This window comes from Anabrus simplex, chromosome 2 (genome assembly GCF_040414725.1).
Source record: "Anabrus simplex isolate iqAnaSimp1 chromosome 2, ASM4041472v1, whole genome shotgun sequence".
NCBI lineage: Eukaryota > Metazoa > Arthropoda > Insecta > Orthoptera > Tettigoniidae > Anabrus > Anabrus simplex.
Window position 1 is genome coordinate 105,063,130 of NC_090266.1, and position 24,654 is coordinate 105,087,783.

Sequence of the window (24,654 nt, forward strand, 5' to 3'; positions counted from 1 at the left end):
TATTTGATCTCTCGTGTTCTTTCTTGTCTCTCTCTCTCTCTATCTCTCTCTATTTCATTTAAATGATTTGAACCAGGGGTGGGCAACCTTTTCACACTTGCAGGCTGCATAGTCAAACCTTCACTATCTTGTGGGCCTCACAGATCTCCAGTATAATATTTTAAGAATAAAACTCTAATTATAGTTCAATACTTCTATTATGATGTCATTAGACATATTGCTAGAAAAAGCTTGGGATGTCCAGGTATCATGTTACAAGAAGAAACATATGAAGGGTTTTTACAATACAGTTTTACTACAGAAAATAAATACGAAAACAACATATGGAGGCATTAATAGGCAAGCAAAAGATATCATTTACATTTATTGCATGTATTATTATATCTAAGGGAAATCGAAAACAATGCACAAAGACACATTGGCTTTTACGGCTACTGTTGGCAAGCAAAAGAAATCAATTACACTTACACTTAAAAAAAAACAGTTCAGTGTGGAAAGGGCAATCAGTGCGATGCTTGTGCTTGCATCTTTGACACCAGCTTAACAATATCAACCTTGTGTGTTCGTTGTGCACGTTCTTAAGAGTTTATATAAATGTTTGTTCGCAAGTCTCAATCGCATCACGATCCTCTTCATGAGTGAAAATGTTTTCTCGCATGTGTAATTGTTTCTTGAAAGGATATCCTTTGCGAGACTTGTTGGTCGCTTGACGTGCACTTTTCTGATACTTCAGTTGCGCACGTTGCATTCAGACTCTGAATACTTGCGGCCCACTGCCCTATTCCCATATGTTTCGACGTAACTGATCACCGCAAGTTTATATGATGCAGTATTAGTCAAATACTTGCTCACTGTGGACTAACAAAGAATTTTAAGATCAGAGAAAATGCATGTCCCATACCCGAAACACTCGTAAAATACATTTGTACCAGACTGGAAAAGAGGGTCACTAGTTACTTCTGCGCTGATTCTCTCGCTGAACTAGTGCAGTGGTATTTCCTACCGGCTGATAACGGCACATTGCCTGGTTTTGCAATAGGAAGGCTGCTCCCTGAGTTGTTGACATCTTTATTTCGAAACTCGTCCGGAACTGCGTGAATGGGGTGCGTAAATTATGCAAGGGCGTTAATTATGCGAGAAACTATGGTAGATAGCAGCCAAGAACAAACCACCCCAAGCCTGTCTGTGGGCATCTTACACTTGTTAACCATATAGCACATCTGGTCAAACTCGTGAAGCATTTACAAGTTGTACAAAATGGTTTGGCCTGGCTGAGTGCTGTAAATGATGGAGCACTTGCTTTCTGAACCCAAGGTGATGAGTTCGATCCCAGCTCAGTCCATTGGGCTTTCAAGGTTCTCAGATATGGCAGCCTTGTATTGATAATAATTTACCAGTATGTAAATGAACTCCTGTAGGACCAAATTTCTGGCACCTTAGCATCTCTGAAACCCATAAAAGTAATTGGTGGAACGTAAAACTAACAACATTACATTAAAAAGTTTCAGCACCTTGTATTCCGCATTACATTTTTTAAATGCAGTAAAAAAAGTAAATAAATAAACGGTTTGGCACCTCTTAAACCAGGGGGATGAGGTTATTCATTTCAGCTGCAATCCTTAAGTGGTATGTGTCTTTGGCTGGTGCTAAACGTATAACAACACTGGTAGACAGACCTATCTGTTACAAATCTCCTGGATCAAGCATATACATTCATCTGCATTGCAAAGGTCCTTTTCAGGACTAACCAATACGGCAACTCGGTTTCGATGTTTGGAATTTACAAATAAATGATGTAGGGCTTAGCTGGTCTAAGTTTTCACATCTTTCTTGAATGTTCCTTGAAAACAATGTGGATGTAGCTGTAGCCCCTATCTTTTTCAACCAAAATATTAATGTGATTGAGTAACTGAGATATACATTTGATACAACAGGGCATGCTTGGAGTGGTCCACCATTAACTCTCAGCTGCTCCAAGGGACAGCACTGCTATCAGTCTGCGAAGCTGGCTGGTGTGCTCAACACACCCACGTACGGGCAGCAAAATGTTGCTCGTTTTCCATGGAGCAAGGGATGAATGCCCATCAAGATCCATGGGGAAATGCAGCCGACATATTTGGACAAATATGCAGTGATGGCAGTGGAAGTTCACTATTGACCGAGCACTTGGGGCAGCCTAGCACCTTGTTCACACATTGCCCGTGTGTATGCAGTGGTGAATGGTGGATGATCGTGTGCACCGGAAGGTCATTTCCAAAGAGTTTTGCATTTTTTTATGGCAGTGTTTACGATATAATTAAAGATTCCTTGGGGGTATCGCAAAGCTTCAATTCTTACATTACAACTAATGAATTTCATTTTTAGTTCCATATTGACATCAGTAATATAGAAAATTAATTCTTAGAAAGAATTTATTATGAGGTTCCACCTATTCAGTACTTAAGTAGTAAGTTAAGAATTAATTTTCAATATAAGTTTCATTTCAGCAGCTGCCTGAGCTGTTAGGCGACTTGAACAAGGCCAAGAGAATGATTACTAGAGATTGGATTTGTATGCAAATGCATATTTTGTTTGCTGATATGTAGACCTCCAAAACTGACAAGAAAGTGCGTTAGAAGGTGAAATTTGACTAATTATTAATTTTAATAGTGCATATATATATGCATATATTTCAGTAGTGAATACATTTCGATTTTCGGATTTATTGTGCATGTTTTCAACTTTTATTACGCATTTTTTAACATGTTTTACAAGCAGTCTTCAAGAAAATGTAAAGTAATTAATGCCGTGAACTCTTTTGGCAGTGAAACTGGTCAAAGGAAACTGGCACTTATCAAGACACACTTCCAAATCATACCAGCTAGAGTCATTCAAGAAGTTAGAAACCTGTGGGTTGTGTCTTGGTGATTCGCAGGACATTATGGAGAAAGTGAAGCATGAACTGGAAGGTATCCCTGGAAACCTTGGATTCCATCTGCAAACAAAATATTGTGATGTCCTTAACCAAAATCCGGACTATGACATCATGATAGCTGTACACAAATATGTGGCTAGTACTGTTATTGTGGATTTTCACTGTTATTTTAGATCTACCAGAATGTTTAACATCTATACTCACTCCCGAATTCAAGTACTGTCCTGTCACATCCGTAGATGTAGAGAGATCATTCTCTGCATTGAAGCTAGTTTTAAGAGACAAACACCACAGTTGTATACCAGAAAACTTGGAGAAGACTGTTGTAGTGAACTGCAAAGCAAATTATGGACAAACAGACTATCTGGGTTATTCAGCAATATCAGTGAAAACCGGAGAGCAAAATTAAAATTTCTTGAGGCTAATGGCTTGCTTTCCGAAGGTGTAATTCACTCTGTAAACTTCAAAAATTCAAGGCCATTTCCTGTTTTTGTGCATCTTTCCCTGACGTGCTTCCTGTGGCAAGGGTCCTAATCGGGGTTCGAAATCACGCTCCTTTCACGAGGGATGACAAAGAATGTTTTCAGAGCAAGGAAAAATGTGATCGTACTAAGTGCTAATAGTGAAAATTTGTGACTCAATAAGTGAGTTATTTTTAAATAGATTAAATACTATGTGAATCGGGACTTCGAATTTATAATGTACTAAGCGAGAAATTGTCTTAATGAGGAACACACTAACAAGGTCCCGGATTAGGGAAAATAATAGTAATCCACCATCTGTAAAGATCACATAACCGCATTTCAGTTGAGAATTGTAGTGTAGATACGGTATATTACATAGTATCTTGCCTGTTATATTCGTGTGTATTTTTGTGCAAACGGCAGGTTTCATTTCTATTACAGCATAGTAGGACAAAGTAGTACTAATATTAATCTGTATACGTGTTTTAACTTTGTTGATAATCTTTGAATACCTACCAGTAGTTCTTGCGAATATCTAAATTTAGGCCTAATTGGAATTTTCATTTCAATTTGTGCTTAATACGAAGCTAGGATACGTCTGAACGTAGTTTTAACATTATTGTAGTGTAGTATCGTAACTTATTAGAAATTAGAGTGCCTATTCTATAATTTTGAGTAATTTTGCGAATTTCAAACTTTAATGGTAATTTTCTTTTCTATTTTTGCGTGGTAATAATGTTGAAATTAGAATACGTCTGTACGTAGCTTAAAATTACTGTAGTGTATGGTAGTATCTGTACTTAGTCTTGAACGTAGTTTAAAATTATTGTAGTGTATTATAGCATCTTATTAGAAAGTAGTGTGTTTATTCTATTACTGTGAAATATTTGTGTAGTATAGTGTTCCCGTTTCAATGGTATCTGTAGTAACTCTCACTAAAATTCTGTTGTTGTAATTAGGGTAGACTTAACTGCAGTTAAGAATTGTGTAATTCTTGTGTATTATTCTGTTTCCAGTAATTAACAGCAATTTTCATCCTGTTAGCTTGTTGTAGGAATAAAAAATCGTACAGTTAAGTAGTATTGTAGTGTAGTAGTAGCCTATATTAACTAACTTACTATCGTGTGATCTTTGTGAACTAACCTAGACAATATTTCCTTCCTTTCATTTCTATTTTGCACAGAATAAGTTTTCTTATTTTTCCTTTTCTTTTCATTATTTAGTAAAAAATGGCTAAGCAGTTTGGGTGTGCTCAGGCATTACGGAGTATGAGGGAGGAGTTGGAGAGCTTGAGGGAGATAATTAGGATTCTCTCAGAGGACAGGAAGGAAAGTAGGCCTCCAAACAATGTACAGTATACAGTAGTATACAGTAATATACAGTAGGTGTAATAGAGGGATGGGAAGGAAAGGGGGGAATTGTAGAAGACAGGTGGTCGAATGTTTTAAGGGGGAAGGAGATTGCAGGCTAAGGGCTCCATTCAGGATCAAAATTCAGGACAGGTGTCAGTGAGAAATCGGTACGAGTCACTGCTGGTAGAACAACCGAGGGAAGATGAGGAACAGAGAACTGTTGCCGAGAAGTGTGGAAGTAGGAGAATGGGAAGAGGTAGGAAAGGGAAATGTGGAGTAGTGGATAGGAAGACAGGTGGAACAGGCTCATGGGATGGAGAAAAGGGAGGAGGAAGTAGCTTCTGCAACTGTCAGGAAAGATAGGACTGACGACCAGGAGGGGAGGGGATCAAATGAGGTGGGTAGGGTTGAGGCTCTGGTCATGGGGGATTCTATCGTTAGACACGTCGGGAAAGTGTGTGGAGGAAAGGCTACCAGGGTAGAGTGTTATCCAGGAATTAGGTTAAGGCAGATGTTGAGGAAAGTAGAAGAGGAGGAGGAGGAGGAGGAGGAGGAGGAGGAGGAAAGGAGAAAGTGTTAGTATTTCGCATTGGTACTAACAACGTAAGACAACCAGGTATAAGTACCAACATAGTTGGGGATGTGTGGGATCTGGTAAATGCAGCACGGGTGAATTTTAAGGAAGCGGAGATTATCAGTGGAATACTGTGTAGGAGGGATACTGACTGGAAGGTGATTGGGGATTTAAATGAGACTATGGAGTGGGTGTGTGGGAAACTGGAAGTGAGATTTCTAGATCCTAATGGGTGGGTAGGAGATAGGGATCTGCGCTCAGATGGCCTTCACTTAAACTGCAGTGGTACATATAAGTTAGGAAATTTGTTTAGAAGGGTTATAGGGAGGTACATTCAGGGAAACAGGGTGGCCTAGGGAGGGGTGTTAAGGGAACAGGAAACTGGAAATCAAGTAGGGATGACATAAAACTGTTAGTGCTCAACAGTAGAAGTACTGTAAAGAAAGGAATAGAATTAAGTAATTTAATAGATACGCTGTCATTTCTTGATGGATACAGTACTTTTGCATCCATCTCTTGGCACAGGCCAGAGTAAAGTGTAGCTTCCACAAAAGTCCTAGTCAACATCCATGGCTGTGACAATATGGAAGTTGCTGGGGTATGGGTAGTGCTGAGTAATGGCATTCAGAGCATGACTAGTGCATTTGAGTGTTATGAAAGGTGCTGCTCATAGAGTCAGTCGTGCTGCAATAGTACTTTCTGACCCAGTGAGGAAAGCAGTGGCAAACTATCTCACTCCTCATCTTGCCTAGTACGCCTCATTTTGTTGCTGCCATTGGTTTTTGGGGTTTCCTTATAACCGCATAAACTTTGGTGGTGCTATCTGAGGATTCAACCAGCCTCTGGGCTGATGACCAGACAGATACATACTTACCAGATATTGTAATAGGAGTTGAATCATGGCTGAGAGGTGATACAACGGATGCAGAAATTTTCTCACGGAACTGGAGGGTGTTCTCACTCAGTTTACAAAAGAAGTACATTTATTGTTCCACCTGTTATATACAATCAGTACCACGTTATGTGGTTAATTAGACATAGAAAATCTGAATATTATGGGGACATGTTTTGCCCTTCTTACTGGGCGTCATCAGCCATATTAATTTAATCTTAAAACAAACATTCTTTAAAGGACAATGACATTTATGATCTGTAAAAATTGAACTGTGGTTTCTTATGATCTTTACAGAATAGTGGTTATAAAATATGATGTTGGGACATACAACACATGCTAAAATTACTGTAAACTAATTTAAAATCTTGTCTAATAGAAAATTTCTTTCAGTATAAAGTTCTAAAATGGCACATGTCTGGTACTGAAGTGGATCCTCTTCATTATAAAAGTAAGTTTTCCAAAGACTAAAATGGTTGAAAACTTGAGGGTGAATTTCATTTATATTTCGACATTAAAAGATTGGCTAAGAGAAAAAGCGAATGTTATGATCTTAACCACATTAACTTGATTGGTCTAAAATATTATCAGATATAACCGTTGCAAACAGACGTTAGTGTGCTGGTTGAAGCTGCTTTGAGACAAGTTTTTTCCGAGTATTAGACGGGTATTGTTTTATATTCACGTGTAAGTAGTCCTTCTTGAAGATGTGAAACATCGATGAATAGAATGTGGTTATACTGCAAAAGAACAAAAAAAGACTTGTTTGATGTGTGTTTTTAAATCGTATGTTAGTGTCCAAGAATTGTGTATCATGTAAAGTGGGTACTTACTCATATGCCGTATGTATATCTATTTTACTGTATTAGCAGCGTTGGTCTGTCTGGAGTTCCTGCTTTGCGTGTTGTAACGATGTAATAGAGGAAGAGGAGCATGCTGAGGGGAAGTGGAGGTGGGCGGAGCATTACATGTCGATGTTAATGTAAGAGCGGGATTGTTTGGAGGGGCAAGTGCAGGCTTAGTATGAGTGAATGAGTGAAAACGGTGATGTTCAATTGTTCTACACGATTTTCTTGGACTTACGATTCTTTGCACAAAAACTTGTTTTTAAATTAAAAAATTGTTTATAAATATTATTGATAGTCGAAAAGAATTTGTTTTTGAACATTTAAGCTTGTATTCAATAAATAAAACAAAAATAAATGTGGAACTTGTTAGTATTTCTTTCTCCTTGAACTGTGATCTACTTTATTTGTATATAGTTTTATTTTCAAATTTCCATTAACTTTGAAGGAAATGCACGACCGGAAGATGTTGATGGATTTAAATAATATTTAAACATTATTTTCTATGGTTCTAATACACAAGAGGCTATTTTTAAAATGTTAACAATTATTGTAAAAAAATTTTTTTTCCAAATTTTGGCAAATTTAGAGCACATGCGCAACCGGAAAATACATACCAATTTTATTAATTTTTATACCCATTTTTATTCTCCCCAGTTTGTAACCTTTCTGCGGTGTTACAACTTGGAAAAAGGAATTAAGAGTTTTTTTTTGCTCACCCTACTCCACAGGCCTCTGTGGCAAACATTCCAGTTTTCTTCTTCAAACAGCGTCACCTAACCCAATCGTAATATGTATCATGAAAACGTATTTCAAGTGCACATAGAGAAATGATAACCTCCTTGCTATAAATTTACATGGGAACAGCCTTTCCAAAATTTAACTAGACTTGAGAAAATATAAACTGTCCACTGAATTTGAGGTGTATCACATTCTTATTTAATTTCAGTATATAACATTAAAAATTAAGTGATCGTTTACTAAGTTGACTTAGGACCTCAGGCAAAGAAGCAAATTCGAAAATGACAGCCAGAATTAGGAAAGAATAAATATCCAGAAAATAAATTGAAAAGGAGAAAGACCATTTATGAGACTCGCCGCTAATGTCTGATGTAGAACAAGCACCGACTTGCTAGAGAAAGCAGGCAGGCCATGTAAACAAAGGAGTGGATAGGGAACAAGCACTGACTTGCTGTAGGAAGCAGGCATTGTAAACAAAGGAGTAGATAGGGAGAGGAGGGGAGGGGTAGAAAGAATGGAGTGGGAGGAGGAGGGAGGAAAGAAGGTGTTTCTAAGGTGGGGCTGATGGATGAGGAAAGAAAGACTGCTGCTGAGAGGGGAATCCAAAGAGATTATAAAAGGAAGAATTCTTTTTATCTGAGGCATGATTACTAAAGATAAGAATTAAAAGGTCAAATAAAATCTTTGATTTCTCTGAAATTTCATTTAGATTGAAGTTAGGATTGAAAAACTGTTCCACTGGGCGAGGCTGTGTGGTTAGAGTCGCGCGGTTGAAAGTTTGCATCCGGGAGATAGTGGGTTCGCATCCCACTGTCGGCAGCCCTGAAGATGGTTTTCCGTGGTTTCCCATTTTCACACCAGGCAAATGCTGGGGCTGTACCTTAATTAAGGCCATGGCCGCTTCCTTCCAAATCCTAGGCCCTTCTTCTCCCATCGTTGCCATAAGACCTATCTGTGTCGATGCGACTCAAAGCCAGTAGCAAGAAAAAAAAGGAAAAAAAAAAGAAAAACTGTTCCAGTTGGATAAAACATTTTTCTGTAATATTGAGCCGGGGCCTTTTTGTATAACTTCGAGAATTTTCATGTCTTGGTTGATATTAGTGAACTTACGGTTAGTATCACTCATGTGCTGTCCCAGAGCCGAAAATCTGTTACATTTCAGGGTGTTAACATGCTCTAAGTATCTTGTATGGAAGCTCCTACCTGTTTGACGAACATAATATACGTTACAATTTTTACACCTGACTTGGTGAACTTATTGCTATGATTAATAGAATTGGTTTTGTGTAAAATATCTGTGTTTGTTACAAGTTTTGAAGACTATTTTGATGTCTTGATTTTTAAATACGTATGTTTGTAATTTGGTAGACTTGTTTATTATCAACCCTAGAAGTGCCGAGTGTTTTTCCCTAAATGCCAGGCCATTTTTGCATGTATTACACATTTATGTTTTTCACAAATTTAAGCACGTTTAGTGCAGAAACGTTAGGAATGCAGCACACCATATTATACAGAAATCTTTATTTAAGATGCTTACATAAGTATTAGACATTTACTTGCATATCCGGTGCGTATCAGGCGATCAAAAATTTGGAAAACTAAAAAAAAGTGTTTTTCCTATTTTCAAGTTCACCATTATTAATAAATAACCACTCATTTCAAAAATCACTATATACAAAACATGCAAAATTTCTTCTAGTTTTTAAAAATATTAAGTTCTCAAAAATAAAAATAAAATAAAATTGCAAAATGATTAAAATTTCCGAGCTGCACACAGTTCCGTCAGCCGCCGAGCACTACTGGGAGTCTTTCTCGGAGAGTTTTCTTTTCCTGCCGTGCCTCATAGGCCACCAGAAATGCAGTTTATGATAGCATTCACGGTGCACCCCATATTTATTAAAATGGCAATTTACTTTTTAATTTCGGAGACAGTTACATCAAACCAGGTTCGCATACGTGAAAAGGCCTACATTTCTCCAGAATGTCTTTTAGGTTGTTTTTTTTCGCCACATAGTCATTACTTTCTTTTACCAAGAGCTTCCAAATCAAATCCGTAAAGAACAAGTAGAAATACGTAATAGGTGGACTGTTTCGGGGCAGACAGATCAATATGCCAGGATCCCTTACGCGGAACTTCCCGGAAACATCGAACTCCGGTTCGGGTGGATAAACCCTGCACCACTTTGGTGTTACGGAAACAGTAGCATCCAATGAAACGTCGGCAGACCTGCTATCTTCATCGGAATCACTTTCAACTTCAGATTCTGGAACATATTCTTCTCCGCTCTCAGAAGAATCATCAGCTAAAGAAAATATATCGCTGGAAGAGGAAGCATCCCAATCATCTTCAAGAACTTTGGGAATATCACTTGAATCACGTAGCTCATCATCCAGGATGAAAGTTTACACTTCAAAAGAAACAATTTAATAATAAACTCAATCTGTTGAAAGATAACGAAAGATATTCACAGAAACTCACAGGAACTGCGAGCGAGTGCGAAGTCACATAGCAACTGAGACGCCAGGGAGATCAGGAAAGAGTAGCTGAATTTATACCTACCCTGACCTTGACTGAGTCACTTCCGGCTAGTGAGGAATGTGTGATGAAAGACTTGAAGCCTCCTCTTCAATGTCTTACTTATGAAAATAGCGTAAGTGAACGATAAATGATGTTATGACTGGTTAAGCGAATGCATGTACTATGCGTCGCGCGTGCGACGTTGGCATTCTAGTGACACTCTATTGAGTCGCAAGCGCGACGTTTGGCAGTTCTAGGGTTAAGCATAAAACTAGAAAAAAAATTGAGTTTTTTCTTTTGTTAAGTTGGTTGAAGGTTGGTGTTTGTGTTTATTAATGATTTTCTGTTTAAAGTAGCTGCTGTAGCCATTAAATTTAGCTGTACTGTGAATGGTGTTTAATTAGTTTCAAGTTCTTTTTTAGAAAGCAGGATGCTAAAAGCATGTGGTACCATCCTATGCTATGCTGCACATTCATGGGCATGTGGATGTATGGAATCTTAATGGATTGTTTCGGTGGTTTGTGATGGCTTTCTAAAAATTTTATAACTCATTGAACCAGGTTGTCTGATGATCATTAGATCTAAATAATTGAGTTTTTAATCATTCTCTGATTCTGGTGTAAACTTAATATGTGGATCAATGTGATTAAGGTTGGATAGAGTGGTGATGGCCAGTTGCACTTTCGTTCATGATCATAAGAGTGTCATCCACATATCTTGTCCAAAAAATATTATTATTAAAGATGTTGTTATTATTAATTTTGGTGTGTTCTAAATGACCGAGATAAATTTCAGCTAGGATGCCTGATGCTGGCGATCCCAGAGCTAACCCATTTTGCTGATAAATGGTATTGTCAAATGAGAAATAATTGTTATTCAAAACCATTTTTAGAACAGAGATGAAATCTTGAATTTCTAGTGGTCTCAAACCACTGTGTTTTTTAGATAGTTGTGAATAATGGGGCAAATTTTTTAAATCGGGATGTTTGGGTACATTTTATCAATGTCTAAGGAATAGAGAGAATAGTTGGGTTGAAAAGTAACATGATTTAGTTTTTCAACCAATTCATTTAGTGTTCTTAATGGAATTCCCAGATAAAAAATGGTCATTTCTTTTGAGGAAATGTTGGATGAACTGTGAAATTTTATATAATGGAATGGGTCTGTAATTAATGATTGGTCAGATAGGAACAACAGTTTTATGTATTTTTGGAAGCGCTTTGGTAGTTGGCAGGCTTGGATTCATATTAATCAATTTCTTTCTTTCTTTCTTTCTTTGTCTGTAAATAGACAAGATGCATTTTTTAGTGTTTAAGCTGATGCTGAATTTTTAGTGTAGAGTCTCTTTTGATTATAGAAAATGAGCTCTTTGTGAAGAATTGTTTAGTTTTTCTATGTAATCTGACTTATTCATAATAACAGTGGAGTTGCCTTTATCGGCTTTTGTTTCATTAAAGTTTACTGATGGTTGCGTTTATTGAATTTTGAAGGGACAGGCAAAAACTATCTTTATAACGGGGTTCGTGTTCTATCGGACTTCTACTGTACTCATTGGTGTTATAGGCTCTACTTCAGACCCTGAACTATAGCCATTCAATAGACACTTTAAGACTGCATGTGAGAAAATTGTTTATAGGCAACATAAAAACTTATAATAAAAGAAGCTAGGTAGCTTTTTCAAACCTATGAACATGGTGGCAGACCAATGATGATGATGATCATCATCATCATCATAATAATCACCTGCTACTATAATAGGCATACTGAATCAGATTCTGATTAAAGTACCTAATGCAGAAAGCTTGTACTGTACTGTATCAATTTTATATTTCCAGGACACCTGTCTGTTGTTTTTTATGTTTGTTTTACAGTAACTGGTATGTATTGATAATCTTGTTTCATTAAATTTCAGTATAATATTACCACTGCATAGGTTGTGTGTGGTGTTAGTTTTCATTTCTTAGACACAACTTATTTCCCTTTGATAACACAGGCTTTTCGTAACTCTGATCAATCTCCACCCACTTAAGTTCGAGTTATTAAGAATTGATTGTTATTAGTACATTATGTACTATTACATCTCTGTGTGAAGCAGCTGCACTTTACTTTTTTATGTTCTAATAAAGTGATTTCTTCGTACTTTTTCTTACAGTTATTCACTGAATACGGTCGGCTGGCGTTAGAGGATTGTGAAAACAAACCATTTCAAAAACTTCAATTTCTTGTTCGGGACTGGAGTTTTCCATATGAGGCAGAATATGGTGCTGCTGGTGGGAGGTGCATCTTGAATAGGCGATTACAGGTAGTGTATGTTGTATCTTTGTTTTATGTTTGGTGGGGATGGAAAAGTTATTTCTTTGAAAATTATGTGCCTGTTTTAGAAATACCTTTATAGTGAACAGACAAAATTATTTGTGTAGAATCATTTGTTAAGAAGGAAGCCATATTTTCCAGTGTCGACTTAGTTACTGTAACTTTAAAGATTTTCAGTCTGTCAAAAACACTAATCCTTGTAAAATAATACCCTATTAAACAGAGAATGACACGTTTCATTCTACAAGAACATCTCAGATTCTATCAAATCAGTTTAAATCATGAGTGTATATGTACAATGTTGTTTATGTTGCATAAACTTGTCAACATTTGAGAGTTGGTGATATTATAAACAGGTAATAAAAAGTCATGATTTTAGTAGTCTGTTACTTTAATAGCTTATAGAAATGTTTCTGTACTTATCTAAATTGCTAATCAATTGTCCGTCATCTTCAACTGCAACTGGACTGTGGTCAGTGACCTTGCCCAGCCTTGGTAGCTAAGCAGAGGGGTGAGTGGAAAGATTGTGTGGGTAATGAGGTCTGTTCTATAGTGACTGGAGGGGAAGTAGGGGGGTGAGGGTAGTGTTGTGGGCAATGATTCTGTTCATTGGAGATGGAAGGGGATGTTGCTTCTTCATTTCATAATGTATTTTTGTATATTACGGAGTAAACGCACATTAATTATTTTGATGAAATAAAAGTATAGAATTTAATTAGAGTATCTTGTAAGATATTATTTTCAGTGGTAAATAACCTAAAAGGAGTCTTGAGTGGCCACGAACCTGCTACGCAGGCGTAGCAGGGGCAGAGGTGATACTCCCACGTGGTGCGTCCCAGGTGGCGGATAGGGGGGTCCTAACCGGCTTGCCGGCGGACTTGAGGGAAACAAAATACCTCTCGCGGACCAAACACACTACCCCCTGCGGGTGGGGGGCGCACATGTAGAATACACCCGCGGTATCCCCTGCCTGTCGTAAGAGTCGACTAAAAGGGGCGACCAAGGGCTGACTGATTTAGAACCATGATACTAATTTTGAATCATACCATCACGCGGGGAACACCATAGGTTGCCTGTACTTGCGAGTAGTACCACGAAATTAGGTACGAAATAGGTTTGTGATTAGTAGCAGTAAAAGCCTGGCCTGGTGGATTCTAGTACCCGTGCGTCGTACCCATGTGAGCAACACCGCGGGTCTGGGCGTAGCCTGTGAGTTGTACCACTATATGAGCAGCACCGTGGGTCTGCGTTGCCTGTGATTAGTACCCACTATGTGTGGAACACCACGGGAATACCGGCGCCCGTGTTTAGTACACCTAGGTGGGGAACCTTCTCGGTTTGCGTTGACTCTGAGTTGGACCATTGTGTGAGACACACCATAGGTCTGCGTTACTTGTACGTATTGCAATACTTGTGAGTAGTACCATCTTTTGTGGAACACCGTGAGTCTTCGCTACTTCTGATTAATACCCCAACATGACACATACCATGGTTCTATTTTACTCGCGACATGTACCATTCTGTGGGGCCTTCGACGTGGATTTTGCACCCCCTTTAGACACCAAGCATCATTGTGCTTTATAAGTGGTTCCTTGGTCAGTAATAATGTTATTTTCGATCTGTATTGAGTCCGATCCACTGGTCTTTGTTTGTTTGTTTTGTGTTTTGTTTGAGTTCCTGTCCATCCATTCATTCTTCATGCCATATTTTATTTTTATTTTGGTCAGTGGATGCCTTTGAAATTTTTGTTATTTCATTCGTACCATTAGGGGCCGATGACCTTCGATGTTAGGCCCCTTAAAACAACAAGCATCATCATCATCATCAGTCTTGAGTGGTGAAAGACATTGTGTAAATTCAGAGAATATGCTACAGATAAGAATATCCTAACCCACATTCCAGACATTTAAGTCAGAGTAGCCTCCTGTGGGATACATTAAGCACTAATGCAAAAAGTGTAAAATATTGTTCAGAAGTTAAGTAGGGCGCAGAGGGGAATTTTTTAAATGTGTTCATAGCTTTTTCTGCAATGTAAATTTTGATTGCTTCTTTACTATTCAACGATTTGCTTTTATTTTTGATGTGTTAACATTTTTAGTTCCATGTTGATGAAATGGGCTGAACTGTCCTGTGCTCTCTGAAGGCTGAATGTCGACTGTATTGTTTGTGTTCTTGTTCACATAGTTCAGGACAGTGTATTTTTCTCTTTCATGTGTGGTTGTTCTGGTGTTTTTCCTTTGTTATTTAACAGTTTATCTACTGTGTCAGGAAGGTGGTTGTTTTCTGTTGTATGTTTTATTGTTTGAATTTCTTCTTTGAAATCTGTTTTGCTCATTGGTATGGAAATTGCTGTGTGTATCCCTGTAATCAGTCCTGCTATTTCGTGTGTGTATGGGTAGTTCGATTCATTGTCAGTAGCGTGCAACGTCTGAATGGGCTTTCTGTATACAGTATTACCCCTCTTTTATACTTTTCAAGGGACCAAGGAATATTGGTGTAAAAGGGGGGAAAGTGTAAATCGTGGGAAACAACTTGTTCAGGTAATATAAAAATGCTCTGGAAAAGGAGGTAAATGTTACACAAATGCATCTTATCAATTTAAAGAGTATTTCAGTCTCAATGGATTTACTGTACTTACCTCAAATAAAGGTCCATGTAAGTTAATTACTGTACTGTATTAACTGTTGACTACACTGCCTTTGTAATTCTGCTCATCCTTTGCCCAGGAGAAGGTTACCGGTAGGTGGTTAAACATTTGTGTAATATATTCTTTTATTACAGTAGTTCCTTTCTTAGAATGGCTATAGAATTATCTAAAATGCAATATTTTCTCTGAATGAAACATTTTAATTGCTACTATTGTACCTGTATTTACAACATTAACACAAATTTATTCCAGGTGGAAAACTACACAATCAAATAGTCCAGAATCGATGTCTGTTTACACTTCTTATTTCTTATGACCTCTGTTTGTTTTTCAAGCTCATAAAGGTTATGAAAATTATTTTCACCCCCTCTACAGAACTGGTAAGCATCACTTCTCGGTCTTCCTGTGCTTCATCACTGTCACTGGTTTGAGACTCGGCTCCTGTTTGCTCAGCAACCAACTCCTCCACACTTGTTTCCTCTGCAGTGATCACAGAATCATCTACCCGAAGAAAATCTTCAGTAAGGCAGTCTGACTGCAACATTCTCCATACATCAGGTGGCAGGTCGTCTTCTTCTTCTTCTTCTTCTGGCAGCTGAGATTGGCATGATTCTTGAAAATCCTGCTTTCAAGAAACAATTTGAGATGGTAGTCCGCTTCACGGCTTTCTAAGACTTAGCAATGAAGTGAAGCGCATCCAGGATTGAAACTTTAAATGATGGATCCTTTCCAGCATCCATAAGGAATAAAATTTGCTGCACCAGGTTCTTCCTACAAAGTGACTTAAAGGAGTGAATAACCCCTTAATCCATAGGTTGTAGCTTGCTTGTGCAGTTAGCAGGCAGAAATTCTAACTGCACATTCCTCAAATTAACATCCACAGGATGTGCAGGAGAATGGTCAATGAAAAGAAGGATCATCCTATTTTGCGCACCCATTTTTGAATCCAGAGCAGTTCACTGCTGTCGGAAAATATCTGAGGTCATCCAAGCTTTATGGTTGGCATCGTAGGCAGTAGGTAATGATTGCACATTCTTGAAGCAACGAGGCTTTTTAGATTTCCCTATCACATAGGGGTGAAGCTTCTCAGAGCCATTAGCATTGGCTCCCAACATCACTGTGAGCCTCTTCTTGCTGTGTTTTCCAACATGGCATTTATCTCCTTTGAATGCCAAAGTCTTGCTGGGCAACACACTGAAAAACAGTCCAGTTTCATCTAGGTTAAAAATGTTCCTAGGTTCATAATCCTTGGTCAGCTCCTGCAATCTTATATTGATCCATTCTTCCACAGTTTCATCACTAACTGCATTAGATTCCCCACAAATAGTTTTATATTGGAATGCCTGCGGTTCTTGAAGTTTCAAACCAACTTTTTACAATTTTTTCCCATTTTCTCGTATTTGCAGTATGACGCATACTTCCTTTTTTGGAGTTTGGTCCGCAATCTGAAGCACTTGATGTAATGCTTCCTCTGTTTTTCACAATTGTATTAAGCAAGGATAGAGGAAGCTGCAATTCGCGTGCCAAGCGGTACGAATCAACCTTTTCTAATAAGTTATTCGAACTTTTCATCCATAGTGAAAGGTTTTCTTTCCTTCTTTTTTTCCATTATTAGCAGGAAAACAATAAAGCGATAACAAAGAAGGATTAACAAATGCACACAACAGGAAAGGAAGATCGCGGCAATTCACTCTGACCGCTCGACTCGCATAACAAGAACAAAAAAGTAACAAAAACCAAAAATACAGTAAATGTGACGAATCAGCGACAGTAACTTTTAACAACTCCAACAACAAATGCAAATGTGAAACAATAAACGTGAAATAACGAATTTGGGCAAGACAAACACTGAATCACTTGATAACGTCTAATCCTTGTGGCTTATACTATACTTAGCAATAGAGCAAACATCTGATATCTTCTTCATCTTCTCCTTTGCGGTTTTGTTAATTCAACTTGTTGTCGGATTTCTTCTTCTTGAAAGATTAATGGGTACTTTATCATTGTCCAATTTGAAAATAAGGTTTAGGACGTAGTGTGAAACACCTGATATCAAAGAATGCGCTGCATTGGTTACGTGGAAGTTCAATACTGAGAGTTCTAAGAGTTATTATAGACCATGGTTGTTTAATTTGGTCATCATGCCATGGTTACTCAAAGCGTTTTAGGTTAGTTGCGATGCCATTTTTAATTTGAGGATTTTAGTACATTCTGAGCATAGGAAATCTCAGGGGACCAACAAAAAATGTTGTAAAAGACGGGAAAACGTAAAAGTTGGGAATGTAAATGCGGTGTAATACTGTATTTTGCATGACAGGTTGTCATTCCTACTGATTGTGATGTCTTAAAAGTTTTATTGTTTTGTTAGTTTCTGGTTCCATTGTGAATTTGATTGACTAGTGTAAGGAGTTCAGTGTGTTCAATAACTCTTGTGGTGTTTGTGATATCATTATCATATAAGCATACTAGCTGATGCACCCGTGCTTCACTACGGAATTCTACATTGTATACGGAATTCTAGGTTAGGTAGTGTACGCCTTGTGAGCAAGATTGTATTATATTGCATAGCTCTTAACGTTACCCTAGAAACGCTACGGAGAAGTCACCAAACGTCTTTTCTCATACGAAGACTGGGATAGAGAATTTTCATTGTAATGGTAGGTCCGCTTGCCTACCATTAGTCACAGTCAGGTTAGGGAGTTTTCATTATAATGGCAGACACTAACTCTCCATGTGCTTTTTTTACAGCCTCAGAAAGATTGTCTTAGTGGTTTTCCCAAGTGAAATGAACATAGGTCATTACAATGATGTCAGTAGGAATGGCGCGATTAAAACAATATGAAATACTCGATCAAATGGAAAACCACGCATTTTCTCACTTTTAACGAACAGTACTGCGGTGCCGATCTAACAGTTCAAAGTTCCAGAGCTGGAATGACCAAGCTGCAGACAGCATTGATCCGTGAATACTCTTCGTATTTTTTCGGTTGGGTGGGGGATCGAATAGTGCAGAGACCCAGGGCAAATCTATGCCCTTTTATGTCGGAAAATCTCGTTTCACTACACTGGCGGCGAAAAAATCTGACTTGGAGGCAAATTTTGCCTCCAAGCCAGAGGAGAAAACCCCTCTTCACTGCTAATTTGGAATAAAATGAATGTAGAATTTAATAAGAGTGAAGAGGAAGACACTTTTCTTAAGAAACGACTCTTTTCAGGGTTGAATTTTGAATTATTTAGTGAATTGTGGTGCTAGAATTTGGAATAGGCCTGAATTGTAATTCTAGACCAGGTCATGCTACTATTACTAAGTGAACCTCTGCCAAATGTGCACACTGTTCATTCAAAAGAGCACGTCAGAGTAGGGATCGAATAAGTCTAATACTATGATGAACCAGTGTGTTACGTACCAGCAGTATCAGGAAATGTATGAACCATAGAAAACTTTTTTCTTTAGCATGCAATTCCTAACTCCCCAGGTATTTCGTGCCAATATTCAGTCAGGCTGTTATACTCCGTACGCAACAGTAATCCCATCTATCGGAGCTGAGGGCACCATAAGAGGCAAAGAACATTACAACAAACAACAAACAATGGTCAATGTAATGTTACTGTTGATCAATGTTAAGCGCTTTCGATATTGTAGGCCTTCACATTTAGTTTTCTTCCGACTCTCAAATACTACTATCATAGTCGGTAGGGTAAAACTGAATAAAACATAAATGATCGGAAATTGTATTCTCTATAACTTTTGTTATGTAGCACTTACCAATAGGACCAATAACATAGGTATTTAAAAAATTCAAATTTAGGTGCCCACCCCTAAACTACCATTTTATCCAGGGTCAGTAAAGTTGTTTATAGCTTCGACTATATTTCCTTCTTCCCCGACTCTATATACCAATTTTCATTAAGCTCTGTTCACCCATTTTCTCATGGCTTGGCGTTGATGTGGACTTCGGAAAAAAAATACAGAGTCATGAATAGCTGTGTTATCATAGCCGGTATGGTAAAAATGTATAAGACATAAATGATCAGAAATTTAATTCTGTGTAACTTTAGTTATGTAGTATTTATCGATAGGACCACTAATAATATAAATATTTGAGAATTCAATTTTAGGCCTTCCCCTAAACTACCATTTCACCCAGTGTGAGTAAAATGATTTATAGCCTAGATTGTAGTGGTTCATCCCCTGACTTTTCATACCGATTTTCATGAAATTCTCTTCAGCCATTTTATCGTGATGCGTGTACAGACAGACAGACAGAAATTACGGAAAAGTAAAAATTGCATTTCCTTGTTACTGTGGACATGACCAATACAGAAATACCATCCTTTATGAATTCTGAGCAATGTACAGACAAAACTCTTCTTTAATATATATATAGATTACATCATCTACATAAGTACACAACCTTAAATCGAAACAGTTTTAGATTCAACGACAAAATCTATTGTTACTTGTTAAAGAGAAGGGTTGACCATGGGCTTGTCATTACCAGGTATAATAGGAAACATTTTCCTAAATAACTTTGAAATAAATTTCTTAACCAACCAGCATTCTAAATGAATCCTACACTGGAGCAGATAGTTTTTAGAGAAACATTGAGTTTCATTTGATGCTGTGAAGAGTAAGGCTAAACTCATCAAATTAGTCCAATGAATTCTTTATGAAGAAGTATTTTAAGTCTATATCATTCACAGCTATGACTACATTCCTTCATGCATACTGCTCTACCATCCACATCTCAATGCAATTGAGCTGGTTTGGGGCAACATTAAAGACCAAGTTGCGCAGCTGTCAATTGGTGGTTCTTTGTTTAACCTCTTGATGCCGACCTCCATACGTTGTATAGACCTCCTTTTCTTCACATGCTGCCGACCTCCATGCGTGGTATAGACCCCTGTAGGCCTAACTTCATTTTGTTCTAGCTTGTAAAGTTTTAAAGCTGTAGCATATAATAGTGGCAACCTGTTACGCGAGAATGTACTAGCGATTCAGAGTTGCTACTCTTGAGCAAGGATCTTTTAGATTGGAGTGCTGTGCGCAAGTTACTCACGCGCAACCTCACTACAAGCCTCCTGACACCAACCCTTCTCCTCAACCCACTAACCGACGCCTAGAGGTATTTTTATTTACAAAAATTACATACAAAATCCCTCGGGGAGCCTGTCAACCCCTAGAGGGCGCGTCCCCAGGTGGCAGAAAGGGGGACCCTACAATTCAGTAGGACTGGTTAAAATACCCAATACAACCCGCGGACCAACAGGCAGCCCAGTTCCTGGGGGTTTTAAAATACAGGGACACTCTCTCTCCAGGGGTCACAAATAACGAACGGCCCAAGCCCAGGGTAAGGGTGATGACCCCAACGGCATCAGTGGCGGAGAAGGTGGACTTTGGTATGGCATCGATGGTGGAAGAGGGAAACTTGTAGCATCTGTACTCCAGAGGTGCGGCCTAAAATAACACCTAGCAGTAGGTATAAAATTCCCTTGGGACTGGCGACCCCATCATAATAATAGCCTATACATGATATAGTACTAGTAAATTAGCATCGGAAAAGGTTAGGGTGTCCCCTGCATGCAACGTGCAGTTCTCAGCATACAGGGGGAACTGTGAGAAATGGGTGTGCGGTAACCAATATTAAGATAGGCGTAATAACTCTTTATGAGCCTGGCAGGAAAGGCAGAGGTAGTATTAGACTTCATGGAGAAGGAGAGGAGGTGGAAATGATGGGGCTGAGTGAAATGAAATTGAAGGGTAACGGAAGGAATTAAGGAAAAGATACACATACTCGAGTGGTGGCCAAGAGGCAATAAACGGAGTGGGACTAATCATTTCGAAGCAATTGGAGGACTTTGTTGAAGTGGTAGTATGTGTGAGGGACAGAATAATGAAGATTAGACTAAAGATGAGGAATGAAGTGATGGACTTCATACAAGTGCATGCACCAGAGACAGGAAACAGGGGAGAAGATATTGAAGGATTCTTGGAGAAAGTAAAAAGAGAAGTTTCAGATGTGGAAGTGGTTATTATGGGAGATCTGAATGCACGGGTCGGAAACGAGTGACAAGGAAATGAAGAAGTCATTGGACCTTATGGATATGGGAAAAAGAATCTTGGAGAGGAACTAGTGGACTTCAGTGAAAGGAATGGACTGATAGTTCGAAATACGTGGTTCCGAAAGAAAAACGGCAGGAAAATTATGAGATATGGGTGGGGTGACAGAAGAACAAAGTCGGTAATTGACTACTTTTTGGTAGAAAGGACGAATCACAGGAACTTGATGGATGTGACAGCTTTATCAGGAGAAACATTTGATGGGAACCATAGAGTTGTGGTGGCAAAATTACGGTTGGGAAAAATGGAAAAACTAAGAGATAGGAGAAAGGTGTTGGATGGCAAAACTTTCCCAGAAGCAGTTAAATTAATAAATTTCATTGTTTGTAACTTTTATTATAATTTTGATCCACCTTATTCAATACATAAAAAACTGTTGTTTAGATGAAATTACAACATATATTTCAATCAGAACTAGTTTCGACGCCTTTATGCATCATCATCAGCTGATATAGGTTCTTTGAAACAGTATAATTGTAACACAGTTTTAGGCTGTTAATATGGTTTTAAATTGTGTTCAATTTGACGTAGATAAACTTATGCGATTGCCAGAATTTTTTCCAAGAACCTGTATCAGCTGATGATGACGTAAAAAGGGCATCGAAACTAGTTCTGATTGAAATATATGTTGTGATTTCATCTAAACAACAGTTTTTTATGTATTGAATAAGGTGGATCCAAATTATAATAAAAGTTCCCAGAAGCAGACGTGGACTCTGACCACAACTTGTTGGTCATGAAATGCCATCTGAAGTTGAAGAAATTGAAGAAATTGAAGGAAGGAAGGAATGGACGGTGATGGGATCTAGACAACTTGAATGAAAAGAGTGTGAGGGATTGTTTCAAGGAACATGTTGCTCAAGGACTAAATGAAAAGGCTGAAGGAAACACAATAGAGGAAGAGTGGATAGTAATGAAGAATGAAGTCAGTAAGGGCTGCTGAAGAAATGTTAGGAAGGAAGAAAAGATCAACTAAGTATCAGTGGATAACTCGTGGGATACTAGACCTGATTGATGAACGACGAAAATATAAGAATGCTAGAAATGAAGAGGGCAGAAAAGAATACAGGCAATTAAAGAATGAAGTGGACATAAAGTGGAAGGTAGCTAAGGAAGAATGGCTGAAGGAGAAGTGCAGGGATGTCGAAGGCTGTATGATCCTAGGAAAGGTAGATGCTGCGTACAGGGAAATCTTTTGCTATTTGTTTTACGTCGCACCGAGACAGATAGGTCTTACGGCGACGATGGGATAGGAAAGACCTAGGAATGGGAAGGAAATGGCCGTGGCCTTAAGGTACAGTCCATTTGCCTGGTGTGAAAATGGGAAACCACGGAAAACCATCTTCAGGGCTGCCGACAGTGGGATTCGAACCCACTATCTCACGGGTGCGAGCTCACAGCTGCGCGCTCCTAATGGCATGGTACAGGAAAATCAAGGAAAGCTTTGGAGAAAGGAAATCTAGGTGTATAAATTTTAAGAGAGCTCAGATGGAAAGCCACTTCTAGGGAAAGACGACAAAGCAGAAAGATGGCAAGAACATATCCAACAGTTGTACCAAGGTAAAGATGTAGATGATTTGGCTCTGGAACAAGAAGAGGGTGTTGATGCTGATGAAATGGGAGACCCAATTTCAAGGTCAGAGTTTGACAGAGCAGTGAGCGACCTAAATAGGAACAAGGCACCTGGAATTGATGACATTCCCTCTGAATTACTGACTGCCTTAGGGGAAACCAGCATGGCAAGGTTATTCCATTTAGTGTGAGACAGGAGAAGTGCCATCTGTTTTTTTGGCAGAATGTTGTTATACCTATTCCCAAGAAAGCCAATGCTGACAAGTGTGAAAACTACCGCACCATTAGTTTAGTATCTCATGCCTGCAAAATTTTAACATGTATTATTTACGGAAGAAGGGAAAGACACGTTGAATCCGAGTTGGGAGAAGATCAATTTGGCTTCAGAAGAAATGTAGGAACACGTGAAGCAATCTTGACTTTACGCCTGGTCTTAAAGGATCGAATTAAGAAGGACAAGCCCACGTACATGGCGTTCGTAGATCTAGAATAGGCATTCGATAATGTTGATTGGACCAGGCTATCTAAGATTCTGAAGGTGATTGGGATCAGATTCTGAGAACGAAGAATTATCTACAATCTGTATAAAAATCAGCCTGCAATGACAAGAATCAAGGGCTTTGAAAAAGAAGCAGTAATCCAGGAAGGAGTGAGGCAAGGCTGCAGTTTGTCCCCCCTCCTTTTCATTGTTTATATAGAACAGGCAGTAAAGGAAATCAAAGAGGAATTTGAAAAGGGAATCACAATCCAAGGAGTGGAAATAAAGACCTTGAGATTTGGCGATGATATTGTTATTTTATCTGAGACTGCAGAAGATCTTGAAGTTGCTGAATGGTATGGACGAAGTCTTGGGTAAGGAGTACAAGATGAAAATAAACAAGTCTAAAACAAGAGTAATGGAATGCAGTCGAACGAAGGCAGGTGATGCAGGAAATATTATATTAGGGAATGAAGTCTTAAAGGAAGTAGATGAATATTGTTAATTGGGTAGTAAAATAACTAATGATGGCAGAAGTAAGGAGGACATAAGATGCAGACTAGCACAAGCAAGGAAGAGCTTTCTTAAGAAAAGAAATTTGCTCACTTCAAACACTGATATAGGAATTAGAAAGATGATTCCAAAGACTTTCATCTGGAGCGTGGCATTGTATTGAAGTAAAACATGGATGATAACTAGCTCAGATAGTAAGGCAATAGAAGCTTTTGAAATGTGGTGTTACAGAAGAATGCTGAAGGTGAGATGGATAGATCGAATCATGAACGAAGTGATTGAATCGAATTGGTGAGAGGAGATCGATTTGGCTAAATTTGATGAGAAGAAGAGATAGAATGAAAGGACACATCTGAAGACACCCAGGACTTGTTCATTTGGTGTTTGAAGGAAGTGTAGGTGGTAAGAACAGTAGGGGTAGACCAAGGTATGAATATGGCAAGCAGAGTAGAGCAGATGTAGGATGAAATACTTAAACAGAAATGAAAATGTTAGCATATGATAGGGTGGCATGGAGGGCTGCATCAAACCAGTCTATGGACTGATGACTCAAACAACAACAGCAACAACAACAACAACAAGAGAAAGTAAAATAAAAGTATGGGAATTGAAAGACAAAAAAGTACAGGAAGATTTTCAAGAGAGATTGAAGCAACAAATCCCATTTACTGAAGTGAAAAATGTAGATTAGAGTGGGCCTATTTTAAAAA

General features: G+C 38.4%; 1 protein-coding gene across 2 annotated transcripts in view; it reads left to right on the plus strand.

The window, feature by feature from the left end:
• Window positions 1-24,654, plus strand: part of atl (atlastin GTPase) — a 412,469-nt gene that overhangs the window by 256,812 nt on the left and 131,003 nt on the right. For both annotated transcript variants that reach the window (XM_067140332.2, XM_067140333.2), the window contains exon 6: window positions 12,453-12,602. In XM_067140332.2, the coding sequence (XP_066996433.1) occupies window positions 12,453-12,602 (150 nt within the window). The remainder of the gene's footprint in view (window positions 1-12,452; window positions 12,603-24,654) is intronic.